The sequence below is a fragment of the Emydura macquarii genome, unplaced genomic scaffold (genome assembly GCF_026122565.2).
Source record: "Emydura macquarii macquarii isolate MOO-44397 ecotype Brisbane River unplaced genomic scaffold, CSIRO-AGI_Emac_v2 contig_3506, whole genome shotgun sequence".
Lineage (NCBI taxonomy): Eukaryota > Metazoa > Chordata > Testudines > Chelidae > Emydura > Emydura macquarii.
This window is the reverse complement of record NW_027133643.1, coordinates 11,551,351-11,572,420: the sequence shown is the minus strand read 5'-3', so window position 1 is coordinate 11,572,420 and position 21,070 is coordinate 11,551,351. Positions and strand designations below refer to the sequence as shown.

At 42.7% G+C, this 21,070-nt stretch overlaps 1 protein-coding gene across 6 annotated transcripts in view; it reads right to left on the bottom strand.

The window, feature by feature from the left end:
- The window catches only part of PDE4B (phosphodiesterase 4B), a 321,202-nt gene that overhangs the window by 38,721 nt on the left and 261,411 nt on the right, over positions 1-21,070 (bottom strand). Inside the window, exon 5 of one of the 6 annotated variants that reach the window (XM_067535629.1) lies at positions 11,428-11,491. The exons of the other annotated variants lie outside the window; for them this stretch is intronic. Within the exon in view, the coding sequence (XP_067391730.1) occupies positions 11,428-11,491 (64 nt within the window). The remainder of the gene's footprint in view (positions 1-11,427; positions 11,492-21,070) is intronic. 6 annotated transcript variants of the gene reach the window in all.

Genomic DNA, 21,070 nt, shown 5'->3' with positions numbered 1-21,070 from the left:
AACATAGTTAATCAAGTTATCATTTAGTTATTTGGAATCCAACTGTACCAATGTGGTTTCCCCATATTCTCAGTGTTGCGTAGAGAGTAAGGACACAACAGGCTCACATACCAGATAAATATTTAATGTTAATTGAGAATACATACAAAATAAATGGCTAACAATTTTGTACGGGGTATGGAGGGGAGCTTTGCTGTATAACAGGGGTGCCAAACATATGGTCCATGGCCTAGATCTGAATATAGGGCGCACAAATACATTTATGACCTATATTTCATATGCAGATTGTGCAGAATCTAAGTGTACATTTAAAAATAAAAAGTAAGTTTTGATACCTTAGGGCTGCAGATACAATCTTCCAATGTAAACCAAGTGTAAACTGATGTGATTTCTGCCTGAGTCTGCAGACAACCTGAAAACAATGACTTCCATAGCTCCTACCTGTCCCCATTCATCTCATTTGAGTGAACTAAAAACTTGAATGGCCAGCGATGATAACATGGCAACATTAAGTATTCTGCAGCTGATCATTTTAGCAATGGAACAGGAATGAGGATAGGAGTGAAACCATTGAGGGGTGGGAACTGGGAATTGCTGCAGGGATAAAAATACAAAAGGAGGAACAGAGGAAATACACAAGACAAGAAAGTGGGAGCAAAATAGAGGAAAAGGGGAAGGAGTAGAAACAAAGGGCTGAAACAGCAGTGAAATAAGGGGGAGCAGATGTTCTCATTTAGTGATACTGAATGTGATAAGGATCTAAATACATAATAAACAGATGTTTAGTTACATGAAGGCTGTGTTCTCCCCTTGATCTCTGTGCAAGCCACCCACTAACATCAGTGGGAGCTCTGCCGTAGATTAAGGTGAGGATGAAGCTCTGACTTCATTTCCCACCCCACAGACCAGGATTAAACCTTCTACTCCTAATGATTTTGACAGCCCTGCTATATAGCATACCGTATTAATTCACTTATTGAGGCAGTTGTACAATTTCTGGATATAATCTTATGGAATATTGTACCATGTGTCTTGAGCTATATCACATTTCACAGTTTATATTTGGATCATTATGTTGAATAATCAAGTTCTTGCCAGTAAGATTATTTCCATACTTCCAAACATCCAGCTGATGTTTCCATAATTTCTTCCAGTGCTGTACATTAAATCATTTCCCAAATATACTGAGAGCAAATTAATACCAAAACCTAAAATGAATCCTTTTCAATTCTATTTCTAATAATACTAGGCATTTATGTAACACTTTCCACCTTCTCAAGCACTGTGCTAATGTTTATGGTGACACTTTCTTTACAAAAGGGGCATTGCTGTCAGTCCAATCAGACTGCAGATCTACCAAATCCAAATAAGCAAAATCTCTCTTTTTTTTTTTTTTTAAACTCTGCCTTTAAAAACAAATTCTCCCACTCCAATGTGTTTTAATGGAATAAAAAGGCCTGTCACTGTTTTTCTCCCTATTTTTAGTTTGGTACGGCATGGCTGTGGACGATATGTGAATTCTTAGTGAAACTCCGCGATGTGTTGGAAGGAGTTCTTCGGAGCTCTTTGTTAAACCCACCACATTTTAGGAAGGGTTGGGCGGTGAGTTCCCCCCTTCTCTCAATACTGGGAGCAATCCCTGCTGTTTGTTCATAAAACTATGCCTGATGAGCAATTTGCTAGCTTTGAAATAGACCAGATTGCTCCAAGTGTTGGGCACATCTTAAAAACAAATGTTCACAGGCATGGATACCCCCAGAAGCCTTAAAAATAATCGTCATTCCACCATCCTTTTAAGTCTACACGCTGAATTCTATGCTACCCTACCAATATACTCAGCATATTTTTCTGGAACACAGTCCAGACATTTTCAAAATGTGCCATTAATGTCAGCTTGCTTACTGAGTGTTGCCTACCTCCTTGTTTATGGCTAGGAAAAAAACATACATGTTTAAACAAGAAAAAAAAACTACATTTGCTCATTCAATATCTGCAAGCACCACTTACTTTCTGGGATGTACACAGAGTTGGTCACAGACTAAACAGGAACATTTCTGTGGAAGTCGCTTTTTGAAAACATTAGCAGTATAATCAATTTTCAAATGTAATTTGAAACAATTATATTCTTTGAAAACCATCAGCTTTTTCTCCTCCATCTAAATGTACAGTAAGAATAAAATGTACAGTGTCTCAGTTATATAAAGGGATCTAAACATTTGTCGTAGAATACTTTCACACAGGATCTGTGGAACACCACTTAAAGTCAGGGGGCCATAGATTTCATCACACTTCCCTCCTCCTGTCCCTCCTCTTCCGCTTTCAGATGCTACTCATCCTCACAGCAGCCTGACTCTCTGGGACCATGACCCCCTACACCTACCCCCTCCAAATTTCAGTGGGTGGCTTTGCAACCTGATATGCAGGATCACAGCACCACTCAGCTTTGGCCCAGCCCACCTTCCATCATGATAGAGAAGCCAAGCCAAATTTGAGTGAGTGTCTTTTGGACCTGGCACATGAGGTCACCGTGCTATTCAGGTTTGGCCCGACCAAAAAGTGGTCAGGCCATGGCCTGGGTGGTCCCCATCCAGTTCCGCAGCTCCCAGCCCAGATCTAGCCTAGTGACTTGGCCCCACCACAGTTTTCTCAGACTTGGTTTGAAAGTGGCCTTGGGACTTTTCAACTATTTACATTTTTGAAAGTTTTTGGATAACACCTTGTGTTGCAGGTGTGGACGAGTTAAGCAGCTCACAGAAAGGGACCCAATTCCTACTCTACGGGGGCCAATGTCAATTTTGCCATTGATTTAAATGGAAGCAGGGGCAGGTCCGAAGAAGAAATGATCCGAGACATCACTCAAACATCAAACTTAACTCAGTGATTTTTTGTTGTTATTTAAGTGAATCTGGTTACGTTTTAATATATTCCTTTACATTTTCATGACCCTGGACGTCCTGGTTCTTGATGAAAGTGGAAGGGCTGCGAATGGTTGCTTCACTGGGGCTCAGGCAGGCCACTAAAGTGACATGGAGAGAGGGTGCAGCTCTCCCCTTTGCATAGTACAGTACAAGTAAGTAAAATCTATTTATTTATGTCTGAATATTTATGACATCAGATGAGAATTTTCAGAAGCCTTCTTGCTCCATCGCTGACTTTGAACACTCAGCAGGTGACTGCCCAATGATTTGTCACACAGAGTCTATCCATCCCCTCACTGATCATCCCCTACTAAGATGACCCGCCACCATTCCTTCCATGATAACTTCCTCAAAGTTATTCCCATCTCTACACCTAATGTGACCAAAGTGTATTAATTTGCTCCTGTTACTTTCCTACAGCATGGTTTGCTTCTCTCCAATAGCATTTCTAGCATAAACATTCATCTTCTTTCTTTCATTCCCGGCCGGGAGATACGCAAGAGTCTTCACCAGCACCACCTCTCAAAGGCTTCAATTTTCTTTTTACCAGTAACATTAAAATCCTACAATTCTGGTAAATTAATAGTACAGCATGGCATGCCCCAAATAACTAAGTGTTCGATGTACCAACCGAATAAACTTTCAGAGTCTGCTATTGCTAATGGTAACTTTCTGACCAAGTGTCTTGTTATGAGATTGACCTCCAGTTTTGGAGATGCAAAACTGAGGGTGCAAATATTTTCAGTATAGGGCTATTAGACATCTAAATCCCTGACTGAGCCTGCCAATCAAGAATTTAGGCCTAAACCTGCAAAGGAAAAGTAGATCCCTTTGCAGGCTTGTAGCCCCACACCTTAATTTTAGGCACATATAACTGGTTACAAAAATGTACCCAGTTATTTGTCTCTATCCAAAGAGGCCAGTATTCATAATTTTTATAAAATGTGTACAGATTTTTTTTAAATGTCTAGTTTGTTTTGTGTTAAACATTCAGAGAACAACTTTCCAACTAGGAGATTTAATAATGTGGACACTGCAATCTGTAATGATTCTCAAAACATTTGCAGTATATCTTTTCTGCCAATGAACAGTATACTGTGCCTGTATTACATCTTCTGCGTAGTTATTGTTATTTACATCCTGGTTTCAATATATTTTAATTATTTATAATATAAGTCACTTCAATGTTTTTGTTAGTCCTTGCTACGTATGCATTTCTGCAAATTATTTGTTAAATAGTTCAAATTTGCATATATGCAACAGGAATTCAGACATAGAAACTAGCATGTTTATTTGGAGAATTTAAAACAAAATATTGTTCACTGCTATCCCTAAGAAGTTCTGATGTCTAATCTGGTCTTTTTAATACCTGTCCACAAATCTGATTGTGTTTATGCTTCTAAAATAACCGAGTAATGAATGTGATCAATTTGTATGATAAGCTGTCTCCCAAAAAAGTGGTTGAAGCATCAACACTTGTAACATAGAAAATCAGGCTGGACAAAGATGAGTGAATGTAATATAGGGTACAATGCTACATGGGCCAGAATATGACCCATAAATTAGGCTCTAACCCAAAACCCACTTAAGTCAATAGTAGTCTTGACGTCAATGGGCTTTGCATCAGGCAATTGATGACCTAAGAAATCTCTTCTATTTTCATATGCTGTGATTATCTGAAGACATACACACCTGGGGGTAACAGTGGATAAGAAGCTGGATATGAGTCAGCAGTGTGCCCTGGTTGCCAAGAAGGCTAATAGCATATTGGGCTGCATTAGGAGGAGCATTGCCAGCAGATCGCGGGAAGTGATTATTCCCCTCTATTCGGCATTGGTGAGGCTGCATTTGGAGTATTGTGTCCAGTTTTGGGCCCCCCACTACAAAAAGGATGTGGACAAGTTGGAGAGAGTCTAGCGGAGGGCAACAAAAATGATTAGGGGGCTGGAGCACAAGACTTATGAGGAGAGGCTGAGGGAACTAGGCTTGTTTAGTCTGCAGAAGAGAAGAATGAGGGGGGATTCGATAGCAGCCTTTAACTACCTGAAAGGAGATTCTAGGGAGGATGGAGCTAGGCTGTTCTAGTGGTGGCAGATGACAGAACAAGGAGCAACGGTCTCAAATTGCAATGGGGGAGGTCTAGGTTGGACATTAGGAAAAAGTTTTTCACTAGAAGGGTGGTGAAGCACTGGAATGGGTTACCTAGGGAGGTGGTAGAATCTCCATCTTTAGAGGTTTTTAAGCTGAGGCTTCACAAAACCCTCGCTGGGATTATTTAGCTGAGGTTAAGTCCTGCTTTGAGCAGGGGGTTGGACTAGATGACCTCCTGAGGTCCCTTCCAACTCTATGATTCTATTCTAAGCGCCCATGTTAAAACGTTCTTGTTTTTTGGAGTGGATATCCGCTTTTCCACAGCCTCTTACACAGGGTCTCCCTTGTCCAGAACTAAGGCTAGCTTGTGCTATTAAGGTTCCTCCAGCTTTTATTCTGGGGTACTATCCTGTATGTACATACCTGAAACTACCTCCCATAGCAGATGCCAGTATCCACCATCCCTGATCAAAACTCCAAATGGGAGGGTAGTTCCACAAACTGTCCAGAACGAGCTACTCTCAAAGTTGAAAGCTCACTTTGTCAATATGCCTGCACCCAGACGGATGCAAGTGTCCAAAGTCTGATTTCAAACCTGAGACTTGTGTGCAGAGCCAGTCACTAACTATCCATTCAAATGTTCTTTTAAGTACAGAACTTTATCGAACTTCTAAAATATCCAACACAGACTCAAACAGAAGCCAAGTTTTACTTCCCTCCTCCAGCTTCATCATCAAACTTGAAGTTGACCTGACCCTCTGAATCTAACATACACACAAACACACAGCTAGGCCTCACCAATAAAGTATTTCAAGTACGAACAATACACCCACCAGAATGTATCCTAATTCACACTGATGACTGGAAGACCCTTAGTGAAGTACTCAATGTCATGAATTAAGCTTTGGCTGCACTACATTACAATTTGTAAGTATTTTTTAAAAAATGTGTAACATGTCCCTAGGGTTAAACACAAACTAGGAATTAACATTTGTTCCTTGGCTACACTACAGTTAAAAATCATGCTAAAGCCTGCTTAGCAGCTGTAGGTTGGACCTACCCTCTTTGAGGCATCAACAGTCAGAAAAAAAAGAGTTTCATGTTAAATCTGAATTACAAAAACCTAATCCACCAACTGAATCCACCCAGATGTCATTTGCTGACAACACTATGATTCAGCTGAGCACTATTTACATTCAAGTCACGATGCATATTAGACACGTGATTTGGAAAGGAAAAAGGTGGCTTACGCTACCTGAGAGTGCAGGCATGAGGGCAGGATTTAGTTGATCAGTTAATTAAACTCAAATCCAAAAACATGTATAAGAAATGCATTCTTTCACTTTCAACATAGTAAATTGAATCTCAGTTTATTTACCCTCCTTTAAATAAAGAGACATCCATTATTTTGTTTAGTAATAATTACCAATCAATGTCTAGCATCATTCTCAAAAAGTTAACAACTTGTCTTTCTTAGTGAGCGCACAGCACATGCACTGAAACAGGTTTATCAACAAATGTCATGTCAACACTTAATAGAACAGGGATTTATGTGAGATATCAATCAATTACTCTTTGCCTTTCTCACTGGATATGGGTGTGTGTTTACCGAGTGTGTCTATGTTTACATATTCATACAACCAAAATATTTTGTTCAGAGTTGCGAATGTTTCAGAGTTACGAATAACCTCCATTCCCGAAGTATTCGTAACTCTGAGCGTCTACTATAATTTGGTCATGAATGCTCTCCAAAAGGAGCACTATTTGCATGCCAAGTATCAAAGGTTATGCAGGGAAAAAAAAGAGCTTTTTTTTTTTTTTTTTTTTAAACACAAGGAAAGTGGGTTTTGGCCTTCGGTATCTTTGAAATTGTTAAAAAATATTCCTAACTATGCAAAATAAAATAAATAATATTAAAATTGCCTCTCAGTTGAGATAAGCCTGGAATAAATATTGGAAAGGAATAGCTATCAAAAAGCGTAGGGTCCAAAATGAAACATTGCAAACTAATCTAATTGTGTTCATTATTAAGCATGTGCTTTTATCTCTATCTATCTATAGCTAGATAGATAGATTGCGTGTGTGTTTGACACACACTCACAAATATACACATGCAAAAAGCAAAGAGCTAAGTAATAAAACAGTGAGATTTTAAATATCCTCTAATGAAGAAGTTCAAACCTTCCCAAAGCAAAGTTGGCATTGTCTCTTGCACATACAACCGGGTGTTTTAATACATAAACATATAGCAATCACCAGTCTGTTGTACTATTTTAAACTTATACAATAAAGAAGTGTTCTTTAACCTCTCCTCTTTGATACACAGAATTTCTTACCTGAAAGACACTTTATTTTTTTTTTTTAAATCCATGCTCTGAGAACTCAGGCAGCTGAATGGATGTTTATGAAACTTACCAAAGCAAGTCATTTCTGGGCTGAGGCCAAGTATGAAACATTTAATCTCAAATGATAACTGTATAAGAAAGATATCAAATACTGGAAAGAAGGGTTTTAGAATGAAATCACCATTTCATTTTTAACTGATACAGCTTCTTCCCTCATGGCAGCCAAACACAGCAAATGATAAATTATGGCCAACACAAATCAGAAGGGAAAGTGACAGTACTCGTACGGTGCCAATTAGAAGTAACAAAATGCAGGAAACATTTTGTCAGATGTCACTTAGCAATGATATCATAGAGGAATCAGGGAGTGGGATTTGCCTGCATACTAGAAATATCTTAGGAAGTGGATACTAAGAACCAGAAATAGCAAGAGGGGACTGAGCCTAATCTTGGCCTGTAGAATGAAGAGGAAAGATTATTCAGATCTAACTTTATCTCGAGGAGCAAATAGAGGATTTGACATGTTATTTCACTTGATTAGGCTCAGTTCTCCCTTGTCCAGGATTCCTGTGTTAATCACAAAAAGACTACAGAAAATGTCTCTATAGACATTCTAATAGAATGTCCCGAGTGCTGCTCTGACAACAAAGTCAATGACCCTTTTAGGTGGAACCCTGAGAGTAAAAAATGAATTTTACGAGAGGACATTTCATGATGAAATAAGTGTATGTGTCAAATAAGTTTCTGGAGACCAGTCCAATTTACCTGAGCCATCTCAACTACATAGATTATGGCTAACATTTTCAAAAGAGCGTAAGAGAAAAGTACCTCATTTGGAAAATGTGACTAAGGCTCCTAATTCTTATAAACTCTTTTGAAAAATCTACCCAACATTTCATCTTAGTCTAATTTACCTAAAGTGTAATATAAATATGAAAATAGATCATGAAAGGATTGCAAGAGGTAACTGGTTGGCAGTAGCTCATTAGCCCAGCTGAGTTTTCTGCCAAAGAACTGATCTGGGTGCAATGCTAAGATCTATGAGCCATTGCTAACAAAACAGATATTTTAGTGTTCTGCAGATATATGATTCTTCTACTTACTCTTAATCAGGATCTCTATTTTCCTCTACAAAATTCTTGAGTGAGACAGGATGTGCATCTTTACTATGGAGGCTGACAGCATCAGTTTCACAATGCTCCCAGCTTTTGCAAGCATCATATAAGCCAATGTTTCTCCACCTTTTTGATACCAGGGACTAGGCTTGCTGCCTCCTTCAACTGGGTCAGGGAGATTTCAGGGCCCGGCATCGGTCCACAGACTGGTCACTGAGAAACTCTAAGTAAGCAATTCTCAGAGTCAGCTAGCCTTAAATTAATTTAAGGTCCTTCTAAATGTCAACTTTCATGTAAGTAAGCACTAACCTAGTAATAAGTGTTGGCAAGTACCTCACATTGTGATACATTCTGCTTTCCGCCATCATGGCTGTCTAAATTATATTTAATTATAAAATATCATAGCTGCTTTCATGGCTAAATACAATTTCTTAAAAGCATTACATTTAAAGACAGAAGTTGAAAAAAAAAAAGATTTAGTTCGGAATTTTAATCTGTTTTCATAGAATAGAGGACGACATGTACTCAAAGGGTAATAAAAGCTACTTTATTGATTCACCTGATTTGAACTTCTTGCCCTTATATAGCCTTTTAAGGTGAACAAATATGAGTATTACCTCATGGATGAAACCCCAGGGAAGCGGTCCTAACAGAGGCAAGCAGATATCTAGCACATTGCAGAGGTGATTTATTTGACATATTTGGTTTTCAAATGATACTTTCTAAGTAACCTCCATCAACTCTGGAGTAGTATTAAATGGTATCCTGCAGAGGTGATACGGGGGTGGCGGGGGCCACACGGAGGCACGTGGCCCCCCAGAGATGCTGTTTGGATTGTACTGAACATGCTCAGTAACATCTGCTGAAGGTGCTGCCCTAACCTGGACCCCTCGCCCCCACTATGGGCAGGTAAAGTCCTCTCTGGTATCTTGAGTAGCCTGCCTGTCTCTTGCTGTATATCATAGGCTAATCGCAGAGCAAAAGCAGAAATGGATAGAAGGATAATTAGAAAAGTACGTCATTAAAAAAAAAATCTCATTTTAATTAAAAGAAATGAGCTTCCAGGTTTTGTATACACAAACAAGTCTTGCATGTTAAGCCATAGTTAAGCTATAGACATCACTATGACAGTTTTATGAAGGCGTTTGAGAGATCTCGCTTTATTCATTTTTGTTGCTTATCAATATACTACAACATTATAAACATTTACAGAAGACAACTGCCCCTCACTGTAAGGCAGTGACTTAAAAAAATCCTCCGACCCACTACAACTGAAAACAGGGCTGACATTTTCATTGCATTAATTATCTTTATTAACCTGTCCTGGCCAGTGATTCTGGTTTATTAATGGTTGTGATTGTGACACATGAATTGCGCTTACTCATGTGTACAAGGGCTTTGTAAAACAACCTGTTTAAAATCATGAAGTAAATCACATAGAAAAGGTGGGGCGGAAGAGGGTAATGGCAATTAATTTAACACCCAACATACTTTGTTTTGACAGCTTTGAATATTCCGTGTTAGCTCTTTCACGTGCTGATCTCCACCTGCACTTGCGTGCAGCAGCAAACTGGTGGCACCATTTAAGCGCTGTCATCACACCCTGGCCCGGTAGCATTTTAGAATGTTGTTCTTGGACTACAGAGTGTAACTCGAACACATTTTGCCTCACGTGCAAGTACCAGGTATATTCAGCAACTATGAATGAAATCAAGTGTTACTCAGTGTCACCGGGGAGCAGTTTACCATGAGCTTTCTTACAAAGCATAGCTAGGGATGAAGAGAAATTGATCATTTAAAGAAATACCAGACAAAAACATATTACTCTGATTCTGGATTATTCTTCTTGAATGTGAACAGTTTTTAACTAACTTAACCTGAAGATCTGAGTTCTGTGCCGATGCCATGTTCAAGACTACAGGCTGAGTCCTTGGTTTGGATCGGACTGCTGTGTACTGCTGAGTTAGTGCAAAGCAGCCAGAAAGTGTCCTTAAAGGGGCAGCTGAGGATTATCCATCACACAGGAAACACTGGGTGGCACATAGCTGGTGTAGGCCTGCTGCGGCTAGCATAATTTAGAGCAGCTTTATGCCCTAAGTTGCTAAGCTTTTAAGTTACTGAGGGCATTTTGGTCCCCATGATGATCCAAGAAGGGAGAATTGGACTGGCGCCTTAAAGCCAACTTTCCTTTCCAATTTCCTCAGTTGTGCCAAGCATACACTAAAAGGCTCAATCCTGCAAGCCTTTAACTCTTCTGAGTAGTCCCACTGTAGCCAATGGGTCTGCTCATACGATTAAAGACTATTCATCAGATTGACGGCATGGAGGACTTAAACTTGTTTTGGAGAAGGAGAAAACTAAAATGTCAGGGCACTGGTAATGCACTACACCCTGGCTAGAGATCCAGCCCAAGTTGCTGGTGATTGAAAGTTGTTACCACATAATTGCTTCTCTGTGGCTTCTCTGATGAATTGATCATCTGTCTTGTTCTCACTAAAGAGACATCCCCATCAGAAAAAATACCAGCACTAGTCTGAAAAAAGAAAACATTTTTAGGCAGAAAAAAAATCCCCCATTTTTTTATCAAAATTTTCCAACCAGCTCTCAAACACAGCATTAGGATTAGCCCCTTTGTTGACAATCTCAGAAGAGATGTCAGAGATTAAATGGACACTAAAACGGTCCCTACTGATGAGCCTATTGTAAAATGACTACACCATTGTGCTGGGTGCCAGTGGCTAATGATGGTTTAAGTCCCAAGTACTGTCAATTTGACACCTTTCACATTTCCTTAAATTTAAAAGAATAACAAAAACACCTGGTTTTTAGCAACTGACATGGTCTCAGCACTTTATTTGTGTCATCTCTGTGAAATCTCTGATTCTGAGCTGCACATAGTTTTCCTTTTAAGGTAGTTCATGATAATGGACTTTTTGGCCAACACATTAAGTTGCCCACACTGGATGGGTTACCTAAGGTAGCCTCAGAATAAGCGATTACTGCTAACTCATGGTGTAATGATCTTCTACCTTGTTCTGATTTTTGTTCCATGCTGTGAGGCATGACTTCTAGTTCTTTAGCTCTGATAGTTCTTTAGTTGGTACGTTCTAAGTCTAACTTGCTGCTTATACATTGAAGTGGTAAAAGTTTGTGGAATTTAAGTAATGGGAGCTCCTGGAAATATCCCATCCAAAAAGCTTGAATTAGGGTGGAGTCTTGACTCAGGATCATATGCCTTTGACTAGAATCTGGATATAGATCATATTTTATAAATGATTAATGCTGAAATGCAAATGTCTCGTTAGACCTGGAAACTTGTCTCTGGATTTCTCTCAATAAGTTCTGTTTTTGAGAGAAAAAGGGGAAAAATATTTCACAACTGTCAAACGCTATTATCAATAGTCTCTATAGCACCATGTTAGCTAATGCATCACCACATTCACAATATTTATTTATCTGAAATTTCCCCTCACTGGATCAGCCTCATGACACGTTAAGCTTGGTTTTGGGAGAGTCCCAGGAGGTTAAACAGTTAGACAATGTTCTTCTCAGATATTTCAGTACAACGCAAAACACTACTATTTTAATGTAAGTGGCCTGTTCCACAGACACTCACGTTTCAGCATCACAATTTCGGTGCACTGAAAGGTTGTTAAATACCACAGAATTCTACACTCATTTTGCAGAGGGAGCAGCCACCAGAGTAATTCTAAGTGTCCTGGATTCATGACCATAAATAATTGTGCACTAGTTAGTCAGAAAATAGGCCAATTGTAAAATGTGACTTTTTCAAAGCATTTTGATATCAGTGACAAGACAGTGAAAACCTTCCTAAGCACTGTTTGAAAAACAGTCACATGCTGCCACAGCTGTGGTCAGCATGGACGTTCAAGCTGGACCCAACTCATTAAAAGAGGGGGTGGTTGGTAGGGCTCTGTGAGGGCTCCGGGACTCCGGAACTTGTTCCCTCTTGGTCCAAAACATCCTGAACGTCCTTCTAGGCACAGTGCAAAAGACATCTGTTTACTAGGGGGTTTGGAGAGGGCTGCAGGTGGGGTAAAGGAAAGTTTGTAATTGGCTGGATGACTTCCTGCTTGAAATGATGATTTTTGCTGGTGGGATTTTATTGTATTATTTCTTTTGTGATAGAGCATAACAGAGCAGGCTTTTTAAAAACATTATTTAAATTTAAACAAATAATTAACTTCACAGCATCTTGTACAACAGGGGTGTGATCCATGACTGGGATTCTGAGACACAATCACAATACAAATTAGCAAACAAATAAATTAATAATAATAATAAATGAATGTTCAATAAAGGATCAGATCCTTCTCCCACTGAAGATGACATTGGGAGTTTTGCCACTGACCTCAACGGAAATATATCTATACAGTAGTACACGAAAAAACATTACTACCTGGCACGTACATGCACTGTTTGTACTGAATTTTTTTAATTCCTAAAATTATTATTATTAGCTCCTCCACAAACAAGAAGGCACTTCTGCCACACATGGTTTCCAACTAACATATTGTCTTTAAGCTTTAAAATATTTCATAGTGAAATTTCTACATTTCTAAATGTATTAACTACATTTAATAAATTTAGATTTTATAAATGGACTGATTTTTTCCAATTAAACAAATTTAAGAAATTTTACACATATACTTACTTATAAATATAATAAATTAACAATAGTTTATATAATGGATGAACTTCTAAAAGAGCATCCTAATTATGAAGGTCTTAGGGATAAATTGTCATTTGGTAAACACACCTTGCTACATTAAGATAAAATGAATGGATAACTATCAAGTTTAACATTTCTTTAACATATTTCTTTGACATATTCAATTTTTAGCAATACAATTCTTTTAATCTCATGAGATGTGGATACTGGTAATTCAATTTTAGTATTCGTGGGTGACTGGAATGCTGAAGGCCATTAACGTATGATTTCTTTTTTTCATTATTTTGGGGCTTGGGCAGTGAGACTAAATTATATGTTACAATGGCTGAGACAAGACAGGTGAGGTAATATCTTTTACTGGTCCAACTTCTGTTGGTGAAAGAGACAAGATTTTGCACTGCACAGAGCTCTTCTTCAGGTCAGTTACAAAGGCTGGAATTGTGGCAAATAAAAAGGGGAACAAAAGCAAATGACCAATCTTTCACTCTTTCTATTAACTCTGTTTAGTATATGCATTAATAAAATACTGTTTTCATCTTTGTAATAGTTATTATGAAACAATAACCATTTGGATTTAAAAAATTAAATACTCTGGGTGAAATCCTGACACTACTGAAGGCAACAGCAAACTCCCCATTTCAGTGGGGCCAGAATTTCACCAACTGGGTCTAATGCTACAGTACTTACACAGACCTCATTCCCATTGACCCTGATAAACTTGAATAAAGTTGCCTGAGTAAGCACTGCACGATTTGGCCCATGACAGGCAGTCAAAATACCATGTAAGATTTAATTACATTTAAAAAGGCTTCATTTAAGCATCTTACATTGGAATAAATACATGAAGAAAAAATTGTTAATATTGGGACTGTTCAAGGACAGTTCTGGTCCTGGGATTAGTGCCTCATATCTCCTTGCGAATGATTCACTGCTGATACTCAGAGTCAATCTTCTGCTCCCTGTGCTTGCCAGGGCAGGGATGCACTGCTAAAGCAGTGAGATCGATCCCATGGGAGGCAGGAGAACTTTATATCAGTCAGCAGTGACCCCAGTATCTGATGCAGGAATGAAGTGATGGGGTCTGATAGGAGTCATTTTCAGTTCTCATCAGCTAGAAAATCATCATGACATGGAGTTTGAAGGAGGTTAAGCCATTAGGACAATGAGGGATCCAACATTCCTCACTAAAGCATGCATAAGACACTCCTCTCATCTTAAAAAGCAAGTCATACTATTGGTTAGAAGATTTTTTTTCCTGTGGCTCAGCTATATATTTGTCAGAACAATAAGGACCCAATTTTACAAAAAGTACATGTAATAGCTGTACTATGCAAGCCCCTCTCTACCATAAAGCAGTTACCATTCTCCTGCACAGCACAAGAGACACAAAGTTTTATTATTCAGGCTCTCACGATCATTCTGAAGTTCATATACAGGTTTTACACAATTCAAAATGAGTGTTTCCTGAGTTAGGGATGTACAAAAACAGTAACAGAACCTCCGTGTTGGCCCTGTGTGTTTAAAGAACGTAGAGTGAAAGAAGTGACAGCATGGAAGTATATCTCTATGAATATCTCACATCTCCTCATGCCCACATTGTAGAAGACCACGCAAACTGCAAACACAGGCTTTCATCTGGCTGGATGATTCAGTGAGAAATCAGCAAAAAGAGGGAAGCCCTTTTTAGAACTAATGGTGCCTTTATGCAGCACTAAATTTAGTAGTAGTGTGGAGCTGATCACGAAGTGCCGAGATCAAGAAAACAGTGCTTCAATTCCTGAGATGCTCTTCAAAATGCATTAGTGTTTTTGTTTGTAACATACCTGGTTATTCTGCCAAATGAAAGATTACTTCCTCCATCTGTTTGAGGGTGTCATCTAGAACTAATTTTTCAGCTCATAGCCCCTTAACAGTCCTTGTCTGACTGTAAGATCTATTCCCGTTAAAAGTCCCAGAGAGCTGTACATCCTGGAACTGTGCCTCTAGAGTAAATGGGGATCAGCTTTAGGATGTACGTATCTCCCTGGTTCTCATAATGAATGAATCTGTCAGTCAGACTTGGAAGAGCCCACCCTGCATTAGAATTACAGAATGACTCCTTGACTACACTTGGGGAGTCCCTCTGACATCATTGATAGCTGCCCAGCTGCCATAGATGGCAGTCGGACCTGATGGAATGACACACTGCATGATGGGAGTAACACGTGTCAAATGTCTAATATAACACTCCACAGGTGTGGCTGAGGGGAAAACAGTTTTTATCAGTTGCTATGGAATCATGATTAGTTTGTATATCTGCAGAGCCAGTGAGATGAGAAATGAAGGCTATTTTTTGAAAAAGATGTAATGAAATCAATCCTTGAAGAACTTGTGGAGTCAAAGGCTAAAAAGGTTTGCCTGAATATCTTATGTTACTTGATATAGAAATAAATTTAACCGTGAGACGTAAAATGGGTGTCATTTTCCAGCTAGAGTTCATCACAAGAAGGTACTCTTTAGAGTCTCATGTAGAGTTTGTTTATGTACATAGTAACAGAACAACCATATCCTAGTAAATGCAGCAACTTATCAGAGAATAAGTAAATTAAGTTTTAAAATAAGAGAATACTGTGAAGCATGGAAACCTTTAAAAGAAACTTTCCCCTTATTCTCCCTAACTGCTAAAAGAAAACCTGATGTTCTTCTTTTAAAACGTGTCTGCCTCTAGGTTCTTGGCACAAGTTTACTGATGGGAGGACCAGCAATCTATTTAATGACTGCATTGACGTCAATAGCATAACTGAAATACTTACTAAGATGCATGATTCCAACTTTCAGGGGGAGGTGTTTTTCTAGGGTGTATGAACATGTGAAATGGATTCTGTCTGGGAATGAACTACACTTGAAGAACAGGAAATGAAAACTAAAATGTTAGCAGTATCTTTTGAATGTTTGTCAGTTATTGTCTTTTTTTCATGCAGATAACTTTTAAAGTTTACTGAGCGCATGTTGAATGAATATTTAATTTCTGGCAATATCAGAACTATTTACTGTTTCAACAGTTTAGACTTACCCAATTTCATGCCTATTAAATTATTATCTCTACTGAATTTCTGATGCAAAATTGAATATTTGCTTATAAATGGCTCCTTATTTCTACTAAACTTTAAAGTTGTTACCATGTGTCTTTTAAAATTTAGAACCTCATTTAAAAAACAATCACTGTATTATTTTGAAAGAATTATTTAGGTTTGAAGGGACCTCTAGTGGGTCACAAAATCCAGGATCCTTGTAGCAAGGCTGATTTCATTATTCATAATTAGCTCTTTTTAAGAGCACATTAGATATTTGGTGTGATGGAGATATTAGCCCTGTACAATTATTTACACAGTATTTACAGTATTTGCAGTGTACAGAGTTACAAACATATGTATTTTCTGGACTTGAATGATCTGCTTTAAAGCCAAAGTTCCAAATCTTGCAGTCTTTATTGTAGCAACCATCACTGGAGACTGAATCAGTCTGTAGAATTTCACATCCAATGTTTTATTGTGCACATAGTGAGATTCTGCTCTCACAGCAGTGTAAATTGGAGTAACAATACTGGCTTCAAACGAACAACTTCAGATTTACAACGTTGTAGGAGCTTACTCTGATCCATAGTTATTAATAACTCTCACAGCTAGATGGACTCTCTTCAGTGCACGTTTAAGAATGGTCTCATCATTCATTAACTGTTTATTTAAATGTTCATGCACGAGTCTGGGTACATTTTACACCCACATCAAAAACAAAAGCTTACAAGTTTTATGTTCATGTAAAGGCATGTGAGACGTGCAGACAAACGTGCAGATGTTTGGGAAAACCGAGTCTAGGGAACAGGCAAGGAAAAATACCAATCTTTCACTCCCATCCCTAAGAGTGGAATTTTAACACCACTTTAATCTTATGAGACCTGAAAAGCCTGTGTGTGACATATCACAAAAGGCTACAGCCCCTGAAGGCTATGTTGCAAAGCATAACAGTCAGGTTTCTTGTTTTGCTAGATACATAATTAATTGTTTGGAAATACCATAATTATTCAGAGTTGTAAACACCTACAGGGTACTAGGTTGCTTGCTGTCGTGAAAAGTTTGTGCAAACCTCTATAGCCCCAGGAGGTATGCAACATTGTTTGACCTTTAATATTAAGGTGTGTTCCTGTTAGCTACATTGGACATTTTAAAGCAATATTATATAAAATAGTCCAACATGCAAAAAATTGCTCAGATTATTTGCTGGGACATTGATCTTACAGCTCAAACATAACCCCCTTTGCCACTGCTCATCTAGGAGTGGCTTCCTCTTTTACAGTTCCACTGTGTACTATTTGTAATCTGGGAAGTGGGCCAGAACCTCAGTCCTCAGCTGAGACCAGCCTCCAGGCTCGGAGGAGGTCCTGGTAGAAGACCGGCAGCTCGGAGAGGTCTTGCGGAAGACCTCTCAGATGGAGATAAAGGAGTTGCTGGTCGTATCGGAGCCCTCGGAGGAGGAAGGCATGCGTCAAGTGGCTCCATGCCGGACTACCTGCACTATAAAGGAGTCTCTGCGGGGCCTGGAGGCGGAAGGTGTGGACCTGGCTGCGGAGGCAACACAGGCCTTGCCCTCCTTCCTCCAGGGGGAAACTCAGGATCCCTGCAGAGACCCAGTGCAGTCCTGACCAAAAGAACTCCAGTATCGACCACTGGAGGTGGGCCAGGAGTCTCGGGGGTGGGACCAGGGTGTTGAGTTGGTACCAGAGCATGGACAGGACTAGCTGGTTGAGCACCAGTGCCCTCCTCCGAAGGGAGAGGCACCAGAGCAGTCCCGTCCATCTCTGCTACCGCTCAGACACCCTACCCACCAAATCTTGCCAGTTCTCCAGCGGGGAGGGATGGGTGGCAGAGAGGTAGACGCCCAGATAAAGCAGTGGACCTGTGCTCCACCAGATGGATTGAAGTGCGGGTGGGAGAGAGTTCGCCTGCCCGCTACCTGGCCCCTACTATCAGGCCAGAGCTCTTGACACAGTTGATCCAGGCAGAGGAGGTTGCTGAGTAGATGGCCAGGCAGGCTTCCAACTGCACCAGGTCGTCCGACCTGGCCCGACAGCAGACAGCCTTGACGCACTCCTCGTCCGAAGCTGACTGGTTCAGTCAAGGTCCAGTTGAGCTTGACCAGGCACTCCGCGGAGACGTACAGCACCCAGAGAAAACCCATGAAACGGGCCTGAAGCCGAACGCCCACAGGGTGCCCAGGAGATACCCGTGGTCCATCCTGTCGAACACCTTCTCCTGGTCCAGGGACAGAAGGACGAATGACAGACCATCCATGCACCCGAGCTCTGGACCAGGTAGAGATTATCAAAGATGATATGGCCCGGGACGGTGTAAGTCTGGTCGGGGTGGACCATGTCCTGCAGCACGGACCCCAGCCTCAGCGAGATGGCCTTGGCCACGATTTTATAGTCCGTGGTGAGGAGCGAGATGGGACGCCAGTTCTGAAAGTCGCAGAGGTCCCCCTTCTTGGGCAGCAGGGTGAGCACGGCCCGCCTGCACTAGATGGGGAGCTCTCCGCTGGCCTCGCAGACAGTGGCCAGGTCTGGGCCGAGGATGTCCCAGAACGCGCGGTAGAACTTCACGGTCAGCCCGTCCATGCCCGGGGATTTGTTCGTGGGCATGAGGTGGAGGGCTTCCGAGAACTCGGCTAGAGTGAGAGGCAGCTCCAGCCGGTCCCGGTCACACACACTGACTGTGGGAAGTTCATTCCAGAGCACCCTGCGGGCGGCAGCTTTGGTTGGATCTGGGGAGAAGAGGGTAGCGTAGAAGACCCTGGCCCTTCTGCGCATTGCCACCGGATCCGTAAGGGGGGCGCCGTCCTCCGCCAGAAGGCAGGTGATGTGCTTCCAGGCCCCACTCTGTTTCTCCAGGGCGTAGAAGAAGCGGGAGCCATGATCCATCTCCCAAAAGAGATGGATGCGGGATCGAACGAAGGCACCCCGAGCCCAAAGGTCTTAGAGGGCCCGGAGCTCCTCCCGCTTCTCCCGGCACGCTCTGCAGAGGGATGGATCCTCAGGGCTGGCAGCCAGATGCCTCTCCAGCTCTAAGACCTCCCGCTCCAGCTGCCCTATCCCTGCATCCCTTTGCCGGCTGGCCCCCTGCGTGTAGTCGCAGAAGAAGAGCTGGGCGCGCACCTTCCCTACGTCCCACCAGCGCCGCGTCGAGGGAAAGGCGTGCCTCTGCCCTTGCCGGGCCAGCCAGAACTCCTGGAAGGAAGCCACGAAGCCCACGTCCTCCAGCACGCTATTGTTAAAGTGCTAGTAGGCTGACCCCAGCCTCTCCACAGTGAGAGAGGCTGTCAGGGTCACCACGTGGTGATCCGAGAACATGGCCGGCCGGACGCAGGAGGAGTGGGCCTGTGAAAGATGGTAACGGGAGAAATAGATGCGGTCCAACCGGGAGTGGCACGACTGATTGTCCCCCACCCGGACATAGGTGAAGGTGACGACGTCCTCAGGGTGGTGGTCGCACCAGACATCCACTAGAGAGTGAAGGTCTATAATCGACTAGAGGACGTCCGTGGTGGCCGGACACTGCTCGGTCCCCGTGCGGGCTCGTTCCTTGAGGGTGGTGTTAAAGTCCCCGCCCAGGACCAGGCATTCGCGAGGTCCAGGGTGCCGAGGAAGGTGGATGCCTGTTGGAAGAACCACACCCACTCCGGGCCCGATGTCGGGGCGTAGGCGTTGATAAGGTTCAATGCCAGCCCCTCCATGTGGACCCAGAGGTGCAGCAGGCGGCCCAGCACAACCTCGGCGACCCCCAGCACCTTGGGCTGCAGGTCGGGGGAGAACAGGGTGGCCACTCCGCCCACGCAGGCGAAGAGGTGATTAAGGTACACCCCGTCCCCCCCACTCCAGCATGCCTCGGCAGCCAGATCAGTGTGGGTCTCCTGCAGGAACACCACAGCATACTCTCCCTCCCGAAGGAAGGAGAGCACCTGGTTCCTGCAGAGACCCGTCTGACAGCCCTGGGCGTTCAAGATTGTGAAGGTGACAGGCATGAGGAGGGCTGTGGGGGATCCTCGTGGGCAGGAGCGCTAGCGGCTCCTGTCGGGCTCCGCAGCAACCTGCGGCCAGTCCTGAAGGTCACCAGGGCGTCACGGAAGTTGTGGGCCCGCTGGTAGGCCATGGCGTCCCGCTTCCCGGTCCCTTTGCCCTCCTTCAGTATGGCCCTCACAGCTCTGAGGATGCGGTGGAAGTCCCCCCAGCACTGCAGGGCGAGCTGCAACTGGTTCCAGGTACCCCGCGTGTCCAGGAGGGAAGGTGTGCAGCTCGTCCTGCAGCACTTTGGGGGGCAGGTTGCCCTCCAGCCCGGCCCGGCCCCTGCGGCAGCCTCATGGTCCGTTGGAGCAGGCACTGGGAACAGCGGCAGAGGGAAGACCGCAACCCCAGGCAGGCTGGAGAGGTGAATGCAAAGGTCACTCCCTGGGAACCCTCGAGGGGAAAGGAGATGACATCAGGGGCGGCAGAGGCGCAGGTGGTGAGGGGAGGAAGGGAATGATCAGGGGTGGGGAGCGGACTTGGGGCAGGATCGAGGGCAGGGAGGGAGGAGGGAGCTTGGGCAGGGTCAGGGCAAGGGTCAGGAGAGGGGTCAGGGCTGGGATCAGGGGAGGGGACCACAGCCCGTGCAACCGGACCAGCGGGGGTCAGTGCCTCCTGATCAGGGCCAGGAGCTAAATGGGTGGGTGATGGGGGGGGGGTGTCCTCCATGGGGCTGGGCCCAGGCGTCTTGGAGGTCTCGGCGCCAGTGGCTTCAGCTCCAGATGAAGGGGGAGCCAGGCTGGCACCCTCAGGGGTAGGAGGGGCAGCTGTCCCACAACAGAGGAAGGGATGCCTGGGGGCCCGGAGCCTGACTT